General features: G+C 34.6%; 1 protein-coding gene across 13 annotated transcripts in view; it reads right to left on the bottom strand.

Moving 5' to 3' along the window:
* Positions 1 to 18,706, bottom strand: part of Mycbp2 (MYC binding protein 2, E3 ubiquitin protein ligase) — a 254,112-nt gene that overhangs the window by 28,340 nt on the left and 207,066 nt on the right. For all 13 annotated transcript variants that reach the window (XM_013516419.1, XM_013516422.1, XM_013516429.1 and 10 more), the window contains 9 exons: positions 18,328 to 18,497; positions 17,323 to 17,567; positions 15,115 to 15,282; positions 9,464 to 9,621; positions 8,070 to 8,269; positions 7,147 to 7,296; positions 4,170 to 4,330; positions 2,175 to 2,331; positions 1,775 to 1,999 (listed from right to left, as the gene is read on the bottom strand). In XM_013516419.1, coding sequence (XP_013371873.1) covers positions 1,775 to 1,999; positions 2,175 to 2,331; positions 4,170 to 4,330; positions 7,147 to 7,296; positions 8,070 to 8,269; positions 9,464 to 9,621; positions 15,115 to 15,282; positions 17,323 to 17,567; positions 18,328 to 18,497 — 1,634 coding nt within the window. The remainder of the gene's footprint in view (positions 1 to 1,774; positions 2,000 to 2,174; positions 2,332 to 4,169; positions 4,331 to 7,146; positions 7,297 to 8,069; positions 8,270 to 9,463; positions 9,622 to 15,114; positions 15,283 to 17,322; positions 17,568 to 18,327; positions 18,498 to 18,706) is intronic.

The raw sequence follows: 18,706 nt of genomic DNA, 5'->3' as shown, positions 1-18,706 counted from the left end.
TTACTGTAGCCTTTTAAGAACTCTGCTTGTCGCCCATATTCCACTCTTACTGCTCTATTACTTTTGGAAGCCAAAGGAAGGAATGTCACCATTCTTTATAGGCTTGTGGAAAGGTATTTTGCAGCAGTTCTACCTCTAAAAATACTTGCCTGACTAGGGATGGCAACATTCACTCACAACAAAACAGGTATCAAACAGGGGAAGTTCATTACCATTAAGTTCTGAAAGTGAGTCATGTTGTCTCTAGAGCCTCAGGCCTTAAGGCTGAGTAAATTTTAAGTAAAATATATCAAGAAATATATAGTAATTCCTTGGAGAGCTCTGTACTATAAATGCTATAGGCTGATGCAACTCATATCAACAAATGCTGTGTAGAAGGCACCTTCATGGGCAGTTTGGGGAACACAGATGATAAATGAATATTTTTATGATTATTTCCCCTTACAAAATATAAAAAGTCAAATTGATTGTCATCACTGTTCTGAGGGACAGCATGCCCTAGTGTAAAATGTACCATGAGTCAAAGATAACTGTAATGAGCAGTGAGTTCTAGCCACAAAAATGTTTGAATTATTACACTGGATGTTCTTGTAAGATAATACAGTTAAACCAGTTCAGTCTTGAGCCTGAAGAGGAAAGAAGCTCCTAATATATAGCTAAGCCCCTTTTTCTTGTTCAGGGAAGAAGTGAACCTGCACCGATGCATGGGAGTAAGGGTTACTATAAATGGCAAGGAGGCCTCTGACTGCACATCAGACAGCGGTTTCACATCCAGGTTATCTGAGACCCAACCTACCATTCTGATTCTTCCTGGCAAAGGAACTATACAAATGGATGGGTGCAGTTTAGCAATCGTGCAAGGGGATTCATTGAAAATGAATCTGTTAGCAAGTCATAACCAGTGTGAGGGGAAAAATTCTATCATTTCCCATCAGAGTAATAAAAAAATGGATATTGACCATTATGCATACCTAAACTGTACCAATAAAAATCATTTTCTTTGAAAAACAATCAAAAATGAACCTAGTGGAGAAAAGACTAATTTTTATAGAACCTACAGAGAATTTCTCCACTGAGTTTTAGAGATCTTGAGAGAATCTGATAAGGAGAGTTTAAGAGGAATATATCCAGGTCAAGGAAATAGCCTAAACAAGGGTATGGGAAAAAAAAAAAAAACTATAGATTTTTATTTTGTTTAGCTGTAATCACTGTATATATGTAATCAGACCTCCTTCTAGAATTGATACTTCATAGTATGTGCAATCATATTACTCTGGTTTTAGATTTAACATTTGAGGAATATAAAAATGTTTAGTTAGTGTTATTGGTTTAGATCAAGAATTTCTCCCATGGCCTCATGGGCTCACAGGTGAGGCTTATGGAAAGTGACTGGGTCATGGGGCAGAGGTCCTCTTCAGTGGGTCAGTGGGATCACTGGTGAGTTCAGCAGTTGAATGTGCTCTAGAAGGTGGGGCCTGGCTGCAAGAAGCAGGCCACGGGGGTTGGGGTGCTCTGTTATGATGTGAGCAGCTTTCCTTTGCCCAGATCCTTCCCCATTCTGTTCCTGGTCAGAAGCCAGCCAACCACGGATTAAACTGTGAACCAGATAAACTTCTTTAAGTTGCCAGTGTTAGGTATTAGTGCCAGAGATGAGAAAGTGAGTAAGACAGCAGGTCAAATGCCAAGTAATCTTTTTCTAAACTCAGAAATGAAAATATATGATGACTAACAGTCTGAAAAGAGCTATTGAATCACGAGTTGTTTCTTTTCTTACCCCAAGATCTCGGGAATTATCCACATGCACAGACACATAGCGGGCATTGATTCCTTTTATACAATTGATAGTGATATTCTTTGTTTTGTTTTTATCTTCATCCCCTGATTCCCAAAAGGTTTCTGTGGAACCATCTGTCAAACTGCCAATCATGGCAGGTCGGCTTGAAGTTTTTATGTCAACAATGCTGGTTAAGTCCTTTAAACACATAACTATGCATAACTCCTATTAGAAACAAAGGTAAGTATTCAGAATATCCCCAAATAAATCTTTTATGATGAGAAAACAAATAGGTACATGATAAAGAATCATTTATGATAATTTACAATTTCTTCCATAATACACTGTTGGCTACTCACTATTAGGACAACAAAAGGACAGTAACTATTAAATGACTGACCTGACTCATTGCTTCAAAGCCAGATTGTATACTGATGCTAAAACTCTCTTCACTATCTCCATCATCTGATTTTGACAAAATGTTGTTAATGTGATGAAAGACATTGCTCTGATGGAGGAACTGATGATCAGATTGCTTGAATTTGAGACTCCAACATCTAAAAAAACAACATATAACCAATATATGAAATATTTCCAGAAATATCTAAGGAACTGCTACAGTACCTACTCTTTTGTAGCTAATACTACAAGAGAACATTATGATCTAGTAAAAGATCAAAATTTTAAAACTTATAGAATAAAATCATTGCTATTGGCTTTTTTTGTGAAATAACAGTAACTTCTTTAGAACAAGCTACATTCTAAGGAAAGTTCCATTTAAAATCCTTCAAGGTAAGAAGATCAAAGCTAAGGAGCAAAAAAAGTAATGATTAAGTGTTACATCAACAATGACAGCTTCTCAAATTTATCTATGTGGTAATTCCATACTAATTCATTAGAATATAATGCATCTTGCATGATAATGACAAAGACAAAAAAATCATCTAGTCCACTGGTCTTACTGGGGATATGAGAAGCCCAATCATTCCATGAATTTATTTGTGATATAATTCAATGATCTACTAATAATCATAATCTAAAAATAATGCCAAATTCTGAACAGATTCCACATTAGAGTTATGTGCTATTTCTTAGAGTAGTTTTCAAATTGTCTGCATATAACTGGGATCCATTTTTATTTTTTAAAAATAATGCAGTTCTTTTCTTTGTTTTTATTTATGAGAAATGCGTATTTTTAGAATCAAGGAGCACAAAAAGTGGAATCATTAAACTGGACTGCAACCATCACAACACCACTACATTTGGATTCTTCCCTGTTCTGTTCTTGCAGGGAGGGGGTCACTGCCAAGATCCTAAAGCCAACAAAGTCCCTTCAACCTGAGTAAAAGACTATCTCAAGCACTGACAGTGCTTATTCACAGAATGCACAATAGCCAGAGTTCAGACAGATCAATTACAAAAATCATTAAAAAGAAAGGGGGAGGGGCCTTGCTTATTAAAGATAGATTGGACAGAACATGAAAAGAACATTGGTGGAAGCTCTGCCCCCTCTGTCCTGTGTGACTCATTTCCAGTAGGCATGTGGGGGTGCAGTGATACTTTGCTGTCTTCCCACAGCAGAAATGGAATATTGCAAGTTTGCTAGACAAGATCTCAGAACCTTTGATCTTTTGACAGTCACTGTGCTCCTTAACAAGGAGAGGAAGCTGAGTTAGAACTCTGCCAGAGATTCTAATGCCCAAGAGAAACAGAGGGACAAATATTCTGAGGAATCAGTAGGCTACAACCCTTTGGTTTGAAGAACCAGAGGATAGTTTCTTCTAATGGCTGGACCTACAAGACTCCTTTTCCCTAGAAGCAGGTGCCAGGACTGATTTAATGTGCTTTCAGCTAATATTCTGAGCTGCTGATATGCATAAATCTAGGGAGCAAGTCTCTTCTACTTTGAAGATAGGCACCAATTTTCCACCAGTTCCTTGGGATACTTTAGTGTTCTGCAAAGATGATCTCAGTGTATTTTAAAAGATTGCATTTTGGTCAATTTCTGGTACATGACCCAGGTACAAAGTAACTGGGATCCATTTTTCTTAAGATTCTTTTAAAGTCAAAATTGTATTTTTTCCCCTAAGATTTCATTTGCTGTCGTTCTTTCTGTGACCTTCACATAATTTGAGAAGACAGATAAGGAAAAGTAAGGATCACCACTTATAGCATCAAGAAGTATATTATCCACACTTTACTGAAGGGCAAAAAGGCATGAGCTAAAGGGAAGGATAATTCTAAATCAGGACAGGAAGGAAGGAGGAAGGTATCACTTATATAATGTAGGAATTCTCTGTAACTATTTAAAGAAATTTTTCAAGCATTTAGCACTTGAATACTCCATAAAACTTCTTTGCTAACAGTACCTACAATACTTAAGATACAAAATTACCTTAGGGCCATTTGCTGCAACGAACTGCCACTAGGGAGAGACATCATAAGATCAGAGATTGTTTGAAGTAAACGGTGAAAAGTATGCGGTAAAGGATGAGCAGCTTCGCCTGCAATCACTATATCTGAGAGTGGATGTTCACACACTCTTGTATCTTTTTCCTAAAATAGAAATTGAAAGCAAGTTTATTAGTTTGTTGCATAGAGCTTTCTTCACAAAAGAATATTCTGTATACTTATACTATACCCAATACATATGTAATATTACCTAACGATACTTCTATTTCTAGGAAAAAGGGTTACTCCCAAATAAAATCAGCAAAAAGAAATGAATACCATATACACATATCAATTCCAGTATACTCACAAATCTGTTAGTAGAATAAATCTGTGTGTGTACACATGTATACACATGTGTGTATATACACAATATGTACATTTATGTATACTGTGTGCATATATTCATGTATGAAAAAATACCACATGTGTAGACGCTGGGGTTAGCACTAGTTCACACATTTTTATATGCGTTAGACACAAATCTTCCTTAGATAGATGGATCACAGTTTAGGAAGAAAAACATGCACTGGACTTCATTCCACATTCAAACCCTCAGTCAGATGGCTCTTTGAATAATGTTATCTATAGAATAATATTTATATTGGAAAACTATTAGAGTACTTTAAATCCCCAAAGGAGATTCTTAATATCAAGGAACTCATCCTTACAAGGAATGCAATCATTATGTAATGCAAACATGTACTAATAAAAAATTAAAACTGAACAAACTCATCAAAAGCAACTATAGTGCTTGGCTAAAACTGGAGCCTTACAGAATACACAGTATGGTAGATACATTTTAAAGTAGGGGTTGGGGGTTGCAAGAAGCACACAAGTACAGGAGCTAAAGAGGCTGCCCCTGAACCTGAGTCAAGGGGGAGAATGGAGAGCAAATGCATGATCAAGGAGGGGCTGTGGCCAGAGCAGGATGCAGGCCAAGTTGAACTGCAGAGATTTCTTTCTAGCTCAAGCCAATTGTTCCTGCCTGGGGAAGCCAGATAACAAAGTGTGTTCATGGGTCCTTCTAAGGCAGAAATAAAAGCAAGTTTATTATCTAATGGGAGGGGGTAAAATATTGTTATTTTTTTTAAAAGGTAGCTTTAAAATATTGTAAATAAAAGTGTCTAAGAGAACTAGTCTGAGTAATAGCAATTTTTTTTTTTCCTGTTTCAGTAGGTCGGCACTTTCTTTTTAAAAGATTTTTTGCAAAAAAATTGTGGTCATTTAGAAAAAAAAATTACTATTCAATGATAAAAAGCAGTCTTGCTTAGCTTTTCACATTAAAATTTTAGGTCCATTCAAGCAAAAATATGCCTTTCTTTTCATTAGATAAGTTTTAATTAGAGTCATATTTCTTGAAGTCGTACCACACATTTCTTTGCAATGTTTCCTCTGCTGAAGGACTCCTGAACATACTATACCACAATCTAAATCCAGCCTGTGGTATGCAGCGCAACTTGCTTCAGTCCCCCTAGTCATAAGTAATCTCTCCTTTTGTTTCAAATAAATATTTTTATGACTGCACTTATTTTACAAGGAAATAAACGGTGTAACATTTATATCATATTAGGTCATTAAAAGTCCTTAGTAAGCAGTTATTATTTTAGTTATTCCAAAATTTTGCATATAGTATATAAGACTTGCTGAATCTGCTTAATAACAAAAGTAGCTACCGTTACAGACTGCCTATCATGATCCAAGTTTCACAACTGGTTTCTCATTTAACATGTTTATTCTTTTGAGCAGGTAATATAATCATAACGAAAAATTCAAAAGGTCTAAAGAACACCATAAAAAGTAAATCTCCCTGTCCCAATACTGCAGCCACCCAAGTGACCACGTCACTGGCAATTCCTATTTTAGTATATCATATATGTATTATCCAGTTACAAAAATAACAGCACTTTCTAGCACAGTATTTTTTTAACAATAATTTACCATGGTGATCATTACTTCTTATATATGTATGCAATGTATATTATTTTGCTGTGTAGTATTCTGATGACTACAGATACCAAAGCTTATTTCATCAGTCTACCCCAGAATAGTCATTTAGGTTGTTTTCAATCTTTTGTTTTTGTAAGAAACTCAATAATGAATCACTCTGTACATGTGTCATTTTATATGTGCATACATGATGCAGAAATGGAATTACTGCATCATTTTAAATGTGAATTTCAGAGATTTTGCCAATGTTCTCCAAGAGGTTGTTATTCCACAGCAACATATAAGTGTGCTTGTTTTTCCATCCTGTGACCAGTTAAAGTTCAATAAACTTTTTGAGCTATGTCAGTGAGCTAAGTAAAGGATGGTCAATTTTGCCTTCTTTGGATGTCTATTAATTATGTATTACAGAAGTCCTGGGTGACATTATCTTTTTTTCTAAAGGGTGCTGTGTTTTATTGTTATAGGAAGATTTCAGGTGATCTAGATTCTATCAAGGCCTGGCCTTCAACTTTGTCAGATGGGCGTATTTCAGTTCTGCACTTGACTTTATACATTGTGCTCACTGGTAAGGTATGATCCTCTGGCATGGCCTCTCTAGGATCTCACCTGCATGCCAGGGGTGTTCATCACACTCACCCCACCTGTGGATGTGCTACAACATGAATGTCTTCCCAGCTACAGATTATTTCTGGGATAGTGTTGCTCTGTTTATCTGTCATATGTTTTGTGGTAACAGTATATATCTTCCAGTTGGTTGTTTTATGACTGAGTTCAAAGAGAAGTGAGCATCTTTGCTACAGAGAAAACCAGCACTATGTATAGCTAATAGCCCACAGCATTAAAATATTACTCTTTTTTTTAGGTTAGATAATCTGAGAATGACTTCATGCGAATCATTATACTACCTAAAAATGTACTATTCAGTTTCTATAAAAATATGGGGAATTAAAACAAACAAAAGCCTCATTTACTTGTTCTGAATTTTCTTTATTTGTTTTATTTTCTTCATCCTCTTCTTCCTCTGGTTCCACTGGAGCAGGAGTCAGGGATGCCACAAAATGCCATAGGATGTCATGGAGAGAAGTTGTTTGAATGACATTGCACAGAAGCCAGTTGAATGCCTGAATAAATTATGATCAAATGAGTCCAAGATAAAAGAAAACATATGAGGTAAAAAATGTAGGGTATTGCTTACTTAGAAATGCAGTACCCTCCAGGGACTACATGTTTCAAGAAAAGATGCTAGAAAATCTGAACTTCATTTCACTGGAAGTACACTAAATCTGAAATAGTGATTTTGGCCTTAATTTGCACAAAGAGAATGGTGGAAATAATATTTGTGAAAGTTTTTCTTAGTATAGCGTATTTTTTTCCAACTTGCACTTAGGATCAATACAGAATGTTTTGCAAGTCTACATAACCTATCATTTAAATATCTGTACTGATCCCATCAACCAAGTGGCAAGCTATTTATCACATGATAATAGTAAAGAAAAATATACTACATATAGGCCTGTGCACATAGCAATCCTGTCATTCCACAAATAAGCTGTTATGGGTAACTTTATAACTTAAAAAGCCAAATTTTTCATCCTCTTTGCATGGTTATTCTGTCACTTCATCCTTGTGAAATGATAGTCTGAATATAAAAGTTTTCAAAAAGATTAGTATCAGGATTCAAATAATAAAGTAATACAGAAAGTTATTTCTAGTAATTATGGAATTCCAAGTTTATATCTGTAAACTTTAGAGTTTAATTTTGATGCAAACAATATTTTCAGTAAGTTAATAGCTTTTAATTTGGTGCAATTTGGTAAAAAAGTAGAATCATTAATAGAATTGTCATATGATTTGTATGACCCATGAATTTGTAATTCCATTAACATATTCATACCTCCATAGCAAAAACTCGACAAGCAGATTTCCTTAAGGCCTGTTTCATTGCTATTTCAAGACCTTCTAGATCGTGATGCTGTATAACAAAAGCTAAAACTGGCCACTGGAAATTTCGTTCTCCTTTGGAAAGAGAACTGTGGGCTGAAATTAGCCGAGAAAGCTCAGGTGATGGGTGTCTCAAAAGGGAAGAACCAACTTCTATTAAAAAAAAAACAAAAGAAAAAGAGAATTATTAATTTTCATAGGTAATACATTGGCTACTATATTTAAATAAATATCAAAAATAATATTTAGCTTATTCACTTTAGAGACTTTTCTTTTGCACATGACACAAATTGTACTATTTTAACATTTTCTGAGGAAGAAATTGAAGCTAAGCACTAAGCCTGGTGGTGCATGCCTGTAATCCCAGCACTCGGGAGGCTGAGGGAGGATTGCTGTGAGTTCGAGGTCAGCCTGGACTACAAAGTGAGCTCAAAGCCAGCCGGAAGTGCATAGAGAGACTCTGTCTCAAAAAGACAAAAAAAAGAAACTGAGGCTGAGAAAGATTCAACATTTTAGTTTCTTAAAGTTATAAAGCTATTAAGTTATTGCATGGGTTTTGAATACAAGGCTGAATTCAAAGTTTAAGCTTTCTAAAATATTCTAAAATCCAAGTGAATTATGTTTTCCCTAAGTGAAATATACATCTCATCTCTATTATTTTGTAAAAGACTGCTTTATAACAAAAGTGTCTGGATAAACGCTCCAAAATATTTGTTGAATCAATCTATAAATCATCAAGGGATGCTCAACCATATTTTTCTTAAAGATCTTCAGTCATCTATTTTATGCTAAATCTCCAGTTTAATAAGCCATATTATCCTTTTCTCCTGAGTTTCTTTGATTATTTTTGGGGTGAAACCTCCAGCCTCAATTTGAGGCTATTGACAACAATTGGTCCAGATTATATAACTGTTTACTGATTACGAGTTACTCTTGTCTCAAAATTTTATAGCAACTCAAAGTGATGAACATCTATTATCAGGGTGGGGCCTGAATGTATAAGCTATGTGTAAGCTGGAACTGCTGGTTTACTGAAGCTTTGTGGAAGGGTTAATGGTAGCAACAGTTGGCTTAGACAGCTAACAAGTAGGATGGTAAAGATCAATTTATTCTTGAAAAAGAATCATCGAAAGATCTCTGGATATCTCTTCTAAATGTTATGCAAAATTTAGAGAAATACATTTGTGCTTGCGTCATGTAGAAGGAATGTCTATGACAGGCTAGAAATTAATGCATTCTTTCCCATTTAAATATCAGATTTAAAAAAAATTATCTGCAAAGCAAACACTTTTCTTTGTACTTTTAGTAGCTGAATCACTCAGTTTTCCTATTCATCTTTATACTTACCAGTGTCTCCACTGTTAACTCTTCTCCTAGGGATAGCTTTAACTCGTGCAGGTAAAATGGAGTGTTGTTTATCATATTCAGAAGCAACAACTGAGTATGATCTTTGGAAGACAGTTCTCTTTGCCAGATCAGTATCAGTTATAGGACTAGTTTCCAAACTGCAAATAGAATAAGAACACAGGTAAAAATGTAGAAAAAGTGAATAAAATATAACTATGCTTAAAATACTGTACTCAGAGACTTACATCTAAATTTTATGTGAAGAAACAAAGCCAATTTACCAATCTCTTTAAATCATATTTTGAATTTCTCAAATACAATAACATTTTGATTGATCTCAGACCTGTATCTTTTTAAAACGGTACTGGTACTCTGCACTGAGTTATATTCCGGCCCTTTTTTATTTTTAATTTTTTTATAATTTTGACAGTTGCCTAGGCTGGAGTCACTAAGTTGCCTAGGCTGGATTCAAAATTGTGATCGTCCTACTTCAGCTTCCCAGAGTGCTAGGATTACAGGCAAATGCAACAATGCCTAGTTTAGAACTTTATCATAAAACTTGTGGTTTTGCCAGCTATTCCTTAGGCAGAGGACTCACATATACCGTATATAAAGAACTAAAAAAAAATTAAGACCCCCCCCCCCGAATCAAAGATCCACTCAAAATATAAGCAAGTGAAATGAACAGGCACTTCACAGAAGTACAAATGGCTAATAAATACACAAAGAAATGCTCAACATCAGTGGCCATTACAGAAATGCAAATTAAAACAAAACTAAGATACCATCTTATTCCAGGGAAAAAGCCATCATCAAGAAATCAAATAATAAGTAAGTGATAGAGATGCTCTGGGGGAAAAGGAACCCTTACTTACTGTTGATGGGAAAGTAAACCAGTAAAAAACACCAGGGAAATCAGGATGATGATTCCTCAAAAAAACTGAAACTGAAATAGTTGAGTCTCCCCAAAAGAGTTGAAGACATCCTATTACAGGGATACACACGTACCTATGTTTATAGTAGCACAATTCATAATAGCTAAATCTTAGAAGTGGGCTATGTGTCCCTCAACAGATAAATAGAAAAATAAAATGTGTTATTTACACACAGTAGTGTACTACTCTGCCATAAAGGGTAAATTTGAGTCATTTGTAGGAAAACAGATGCACTTTGACACCATAATGTTAAGTGAAATAAATCAGACACATAAGCTTAAATATTACGTAGTTTCCCTTATATGAGAAATGAAAAGTATAAAGAAAGTATAAAGGAAGAAAAATAAAAGGTAATAGGAAGGGAGACAGATCTTTCTCAAAGGAGAAGCGGATCAAGATATGGAAGGAAGGGGAAGGAGATGAGAAAAGGAATATGTGTTCTGTATACTACCAACTTCACACAGGAATCTAAACATTATATACTGTAAATATGTACTACAAAAAGAGAAGGGGATCAAGAGTTGGGTGTGGGGGGAAAGGGAAGGCAGGGAAAGGGGATGAAAAAAGGAATTAGGATGTGTGACATACATGTACCAACTCCTCACAAGGAATGTAGACATATATTATGTACTATAACATGTACTAACAAACAAACAAGAAAAACCCGTGTGGTTTTCTTAAATCTATTTTGCATTTCAAATTAAAAAAGAAGGTATCAAACATTCTAAGCTCCTTTTAGAATCAAAAGCATTCTAAAAAGCATTTAGAATGAAAAGGGTGAAACCCACATATTAAGGTATTCAGGAAAAAACAGACATAATCAAAATACAAAGAAAATGGGTATGTACACATAGAATCCTCAGAAAACAGAAAGTGTAAGTTGGTTTATTTTCCTTTTGGTGTTTGAGCACTCTATAAGGTTTCTCACTCTTGAGAAGTGTGACCCAAAGCTCCTTTTTGATTGTATAAAAATGGAATGAGAATTAGTAAACTGATTTTCAGCATCAGCTTTATATTATACTTACATTCTATGTAACAATTCAGAGATTTTTCACTCAGGCTTAAGTAAACTAATAGCCTTCCTACTTACGGTAACATTATAAAATATTTAAAATTTTATTAAGATGACTATATAACTTTCTTTATTGAGACATTTTATGAAGAACAAAAATACATTTTTATGATTTCTCTAAGACAAATCTGCAAGCTATTCTTTTTATGTGATTTTTGTTCTGTCACCTCATCTCAAATTGAGACATTTTTGCTTACCTTAGGTTCTGAAGCTGCTTTATTTTCATTATTCAACCCAGGTGTGAAATCCTGTATATTTCAGTAAGCTTATATATTTCCTAATATATAATTCCCTGGGTGGTTTATTCACCACCTGTCTAAGGTAATGTACAGTACATTTTTGTTTAAGTAAAATGCAGTATATAACTAGTGTAAATGTGCCTGGATGTCAATATGGTTCCAGAATGACAATAATGGGATATAATAACTTAATTCAATCTATATATGGTGTTACTGTTTGTTCTGCTTTTAGAGGCAGTTTCATAGCAATTTTAAAAAATCATCCTACAATTTTAAAAAGATAATTTGTTCTTATGAAAAAGATAATGTATGTGGATAAATTGAAGCAGCACAAGAAAACCCAAAGAAACAAGCAAAGATGACCATTATTAATTTAACCTTAGAAAATTTTTTGTTGTGGGGACTGTCTTAATAACACCAGTTTCTACTCACTAGGAATACAGCTGAACTAGCTCTGTTGTGGTAAATCAAAATGTTTCTAAACATTTTTAGCTGTTAGCTGGCAGGCACAAATCACCCCTAGTTAAGAAACATTGATTTAATTAAGTCTTCATTATTTATCATCTTTTAGAATAGCTTGAGTTATTAAGACATTTTTTTTTCAAGAATAGCCCAAAGGTGTTACAATCCCTGAACTACTTATTGTATGTCTGAGAATGTTCTAACCCAAATGAATACAAAATATTTGAGTTATAGTTTCTTCTTTTCTGTAACTTCGTGAAAATTGCCCTTATGTGATCTGTACAATTATACTTTCACTATATACATCGTTTGTAAAATATGCTTTTTATTAATTATTTGATCAACCCATAGTTAATCATGGGTTTCATGATGGAAGGATTTAAAAAAAAAATTACAATATGAAGCCACATGTGTTAAGGTTCTCAGGATTTTTTATATCTGAGTATATCTAGTTCAAATATATGATCAGTATGTCTGAGATTGGGTAAATCTTCTAAAGTAATGTTTTGTTTCTTTTGGAGCTTTAGAGATATGATTTCTTTTTTTCTTTCATTCAAAGTTGTGCTATAAAAATCTGAATTCAGTCTAACTTTTCTTCTGACTTATTTTTCCTTGCTAATTCCTTGCTAAATCTAATTCAATACATTTTTATTTTAGAAGTTCTATTTTCTTTAAATAATTGTGGGATTTTCTACTTCAAAGATGTAAGTAATTCTCATGTTGGGTTATCCTAGTTGTCATATCTATTATCTTCTAACTGCTATAATCTTCTTTGTCCTTTTTTTTTTTCACCCATTTTAAGTCTCAAATCTATCCTTTGTAATGATAACTGAATTTACTGTTCTAAACATTTTTAATTAACATAACAGTGTTGATTTGGTCTTTGATTTGTTTAGTTAGCCCTGGGATGTATCTTTTTGTTTCATCCTGCTGTTTTTTAAAATCCCATTTTCACATTTGAACTTGTTTTATTAAATTCATGTCATCATTAAGTTTTTACTATTCATAGTACTTATAGTAGTCTTTTTACTAAGATGAATTTTCTTCTAGACTGGCTCTTTCTTCTGACTTCTGAATGGCATACTGGTTTTATTCTGCTAATGCTTTAAAATAGGCAGCTCTGTTTAGGTCTTCAGATTGTTCTGAGAAATTATTTGTAGACTTTCCTAAACTTCTTTTTCCACCACACTTGACACATGTTTTGTTCCCCTACTAGAGATAAACTGAGAACTTATTTAATGTTCTGTGCCAGAGAGAGATGATTCTGTGGTAGCATTCCGTAGTCCTTAGATTATTGTTTTGCTTTAGCATGCAGTTGTGGAAAACAGGATTCCTTAGAAGAGTTCCAATCTCTGGTGTGATTCCAAAGATGACACTGGGCTTCTACATTAGAAAATTCTACCTTGACCTTTTTCTGGATCTTTACTCATCTCCTAAATCCACTTTTCATTAAACTGGAAGATACTCGGTTTCTCAGCATCTCCTGTTAATTTTCATGGCCATTATTTTTGGAAATTTATGGCAACTTGCGTAGCTGGATCTGGTACATACTTTTTCTCATTATTTAAAAAAATTTTTATTGATTACTTGGGATGAGAAATTCTCTTACATAGCTTCATCTCTTAATCTTTGCCTAGAAATTCATGCTACTTAATTTTGATCCTAAAAGATAATAATAACCTAATGAGTCACATTTATTAACAGACCAGTCTCTAAATGGTCTCTAACCCTTAAAAGGCATACCTCCTTTAGAGATATTTTATCACCTTTAAACATATGGACGGCAGTAATGTACTCCTTGGACAAAATGTCAGGAGTAGCATCAAAAGCAAACAAACAAACCAACCAACCTGAGGAGCAATCCACACAAATGAGAGGGGAAACTGCAATTATTTTTAATGGAAAACTATTTATTTGGATATATAAATTCTAATACGCTTATTAAAGTATCTAGTATCATAGTTTATGATAATAATACAATATTAACATCCTGGCACCCCCGCCCCTTCTTCCTAAGTACTGGTGACTGAACCCAGAGCCTCATGCTTACTCTGTCACTGAACTCGATCACCAATCCTTTTATAATTTTTGAGCCAAGGTCTCACGAAACTCTTAGGTTGGCCTCTATGCAGCCCCACTGCCTAGCCTTCTGAGTAGCTGTGATTATATAAGCATGCACCACTGCACCAGTGCAAGTGGCATATCTTAATAAGCATGCTGTCTGTTTCTTCACAGAAAGTATCTTTCTTTCACCGACAACATCTTCAGTTATTCATTCCTGAAAATTTCATGTTATCTTAAACGTTTTTTCTCATTATCCAGTTAGTTGTCAAGTCACACTGACATTTCCTAAAACATATCTCCTTTATCCATCTTTGTTTCCATAATCATTGCCAGTGTAACACAGTTCCACATACGTAGCTGAACTCTTTGACTACATTTATTGGCTTCTTACATGACACTGTGAGACTGTCTTTGCATTTTTATCTTGCCACTCCTCTAACACTTTTAGTAGTACTCAATTTCCTTGTATGTCACAGTTACATGTTTATGTTCAGTTTTTAAGAAGCTCTTTGCTTTCACATTATCACACCTGAGGAGACACTGTAAGCAATAATCCAGAAAGGTTTTTATTTTCAGTGCCACTTCTCTCAAGAAATGTGTAGGTGCTGCCTCAAAATAACATTCCCCTAATCTGATTAACTACAACACTAAAGGATATCATATAATGTAATCTTTTCTCTCCAACTACTTTGCCTCTCCCATCAAGGGGTTAGGTATATTCATACATGAATGCTTTTTTGTACCATTTACTGAGCTGGTTCAATGTCTTTCCTGTGACAGAAGGCTATATTAAAGAACTTTCAGAGTATTCTTTTCTAGTTCAAAGTATTTCTTCCATCAAACATTCGCTATTCAACAGGCAGGTGAGAAGTAAAATACCTTGGTGGCATAGACTTCATATTGCTCTCTGGCTCTTCAAATACATTAGGACTTGCATCAGGAGTTACGGATATATATGGGGCAGGTACAGATGTTGAACGCAGATATCTCATTTCATCCTGGAATAGGTTGTCATCCTGATAGCCCACAAAATTTTCATGATGATGCCTGCAATAAATCAAACCCAAAAACTTAAGTCTATGATGGCAATATGGAGTCTGTGCATTTTTAATTCCTTTCTAAAAGACAAAACAACACATGCAAATCTATAAATGAAGGTGAAGTATTAAAATAATCACAGATGCAGGTAGGCAGAAACACAGGTCTGCTAATTTTACACAGATATTCTGGGTACCATAAACATTTCAAATCCAAAATTGAACTGATTTTCTTTTGTTTTGAGAACACTTTCATTTGGTGAATAATCCCACCAATCATCCAGGTGCTTAGGTTAAAACATCTCAATACTGTCGTAGGCTTACCCCTCAGTTGTCACTAGTCACTCAGGCCCAAGATACTGGGCCTTTTCTCACAACTGTTCTCTCTTCTCATGACCCCTCACTGCCATGATACAGGGTCATATCATTTCTCACAGGGACTAATAAAATACAGGCAATCACTCTTTGAGAAGAAACATATATAGGTTAAATTTGAAAAACATTAGATATGTCAAATGTTCCATGGGCTAGGGGGTATATAATCCCAAGAGAGATAAACATATAAAAATCTATAATTATGCTATGTTAGCATTTTTAGATGTTTTGCAGTTTGAATATTTACTTTTCAAACTGGTACAAAAAGTTGCTAATCTTAGTCCACTGAATAGTCTGATACTAAAGATATGTTGCATTTCACAGGCCTGATAATTTTCGGCTTGGTCTCAAATGTACTCAGTCTCACATTTTCTTTTTCTTTTTAAATTCATCTTACTGCAGTAGTAAGCACAAACATTTTTTAAAAATCATACAACTCTGCTATTTAAAGAGGACAACACTTTTCAAAATGGAACTACTGGTTGGCAAGCCATGCCAGTAGGCAGTTATCTAGAAATCTGCATGTGTCAGATGATAAAAATAAATCTGAATTTGGAATATGAAGACTGTTTTAGGATGTCAGTGATAATATGTGAACACAAAGACGGAAGCATCAAAGTCCAATATAGGAAAACAACGTAATAGGCATTAATAAGCTTCTGTCTATCTTTAGTCATGCCCTTTTTTTGACTTTTCTGAATCAGGTGCCACATTCCACAGGATGATCATTTCACTGCAAGCTACTTTACATATTTCCACCTAATGTTCTTTGTCTGTTTACTCTGTTATAGGATAAAATCCAATCTTAGTGTGAGCCATAGAGCAACATACTACCAAGGTCATCAATTCAGGCAGCATTTCACTACTTCCCCCAATAGCCAATGCTTTAACAAACCTGTTATTCCTCAAATGTGCAATGAGATTTCATTTCTGTCTTCATTCACTGGGGCTGCTCTGCAAGAAATCACTCTTTCCATTATCTACCCAATGAATTGCTATCCTTCAAGACTTGCTTTAGGATCAGACCTTCCTTGCAGCCTTTGTTGGTTTCTCTGGGAAGATTCATGTACTCTCCATTCTTAAGCTCTTGCTAGAGTACTCCTATGTTTGCATGCATTCTGTACTTCTTTTACAGTACTTCTTACATGAAACTGTGAGTGTACTAATGATACCTCTGTCTTGTCACCAGGTGTGAGCATGCAAGGCAGAATTTTATTACATTTATCTTGATGTCTTCAGGGCCCAATACAAACCTGGTACTCAGTTGATACTTATTTAAATGCTAACAGAATGAGCAATTTAAAAAATTAAAGACTTCCATACAAACATAAAACTTTCACACAAATTAACTTCCTTCCACTTCAGCATTTTTCACTACTAATAGATTGAAGTCAGCCTACAGAGAGTAAAAATAGCTATAGTCTTACTTTCACAGACATATTTTATATTAATAATAAGAAACTGACAAAGGACTTCCATGAAATACCTACTAATATAAATGGTGCATCTCACCCATCATGTGCAAGCCAAGGAAAGTCAGAAAATGAATTTTTATAGTTTCTTTATACAACATCTAATATAGCATGAATATTTATATCAAATTGTGATCTACCTTGTGTAAGTCTGTCAACAGTGGCTATTAATCCAAAAAAAGATGAAAAGAAAGTTTTATTACCTAGCTAATGTCTGTAGGTAGAGACAAGGCATTTTCATGGGAAGATCCTCAGAAATGCCCTCTTTCACGCTGGGCAGCTGTGACTGGAATGGCTTTGCAGGATGGTAACACAGAATGCTTGGTTCAGCTGCACTGCTCAGAGACAGCAGGAAAAGGGCATTGGCTTTGATAACCTGGTGAGCCTCCATGGTGGGCAAGGCACGAGGGGTCTTGACTTGCATTGGCTTTCTCCTAGACTGTTTGACCTGGCAAAAAAAAAATTGAAGTGTCTTTTCCTCGTTACACTAAAATTTTTAATTCTCTAAGCTAAGTACTAAGGGTTTGTAATAAAAGGTATGAAAGACTTGTGTAAATATTTAAAAATGAGAGTGATTACAAAAATAGCACTCACTCCATACTTCTCCTGAACTGACTATAACTATTAGAAACTGTATTTTCTTTACTTTCCTTAAAGATTTTAAAAAGTTGTTACATTTAAATATAATTAAAAAATATAAGTAATAAGTGTGTGTAAGAGAGAGTAGAGAGAGGGGAACAGAGAGTGTGTGCATAAAATTTTTTGGTTTGTTATGACACTAGCGTGAATAAGCTTTAAGTTTCCATGAGTTCTATGCTATAATCAGATATTAACAAAAAAAGAAAGAAGATACACAGGGAAAAAAAAGAGGCAAAAAGGAGGAAGACTAAAAAGTGAGAAAGGTGAAGAACAGTAAAAGTTGTGAATATACACAGAATAACAGCAATAATAATTATATGACAATCATTTATCAATAAGACGTATGTACCATAGGTTAACTGTAGTATATTGTCCTAACACATAATTCATTTTAAAGTTACAACAGCTGACTCAGTGCAAATATGTATTTGTATATTATTTTTGTTATAAAAGCTGATCTTTAATGTTAATTATATGGAATTAACTGATGTAACAATATGATTATAAGCAGATTCTTATAAGGTATATCTGTATCATTAACAGTATAACCCAGAATGGAATAAAAGTACCTTCTCCCTTGCAGCAGCTTGTTTTTCACGGAGGTATTTTTCTCTACAGCGATCACATACCAGATACCAAGTGCTTCCTCCTATGCCACCATCACCACAGTTACCAGCCCATCCTCCACAAAAGTGCCCAATGCTATTGTAACCCTGTCCACCAGCATACCGGCCACAACCTTGAAACACAGTAAAAGTAAGACTTGAAGTTCTTTAACAGTTTGATTATTACTACTTATACATTAAAAACAAATTGACCTTATCCAAGCAAGCAAACTACTAAAGATGGTATCTGATATTTTTTAACGTATTAACTGAATCAGAAAATTGGCATGCTTGACCATAAAACAAACTAAATCATGTCCAAAGTATCAGAGACATTTTATTT

This window comes from Chinchilla lanigera, unplaced genomic scaffold (genome assembly GCF_000276665.1).
Source record: "Chinchilla lanigera isolate Chin_1 unplaced genomic scaffold, ChiLan1.0 scaffold00003, whole genome shotgun sequence".
Lineage (NCBI taxonomy): Eukaryota > Metazoa > Chordata > Mammalia > Rodentia > Chinchillidae > Chinchilla > Chinchilla lanigera.
This window is presented reverse-complemented; position numbering and strand designations above follow the sequence as displayed.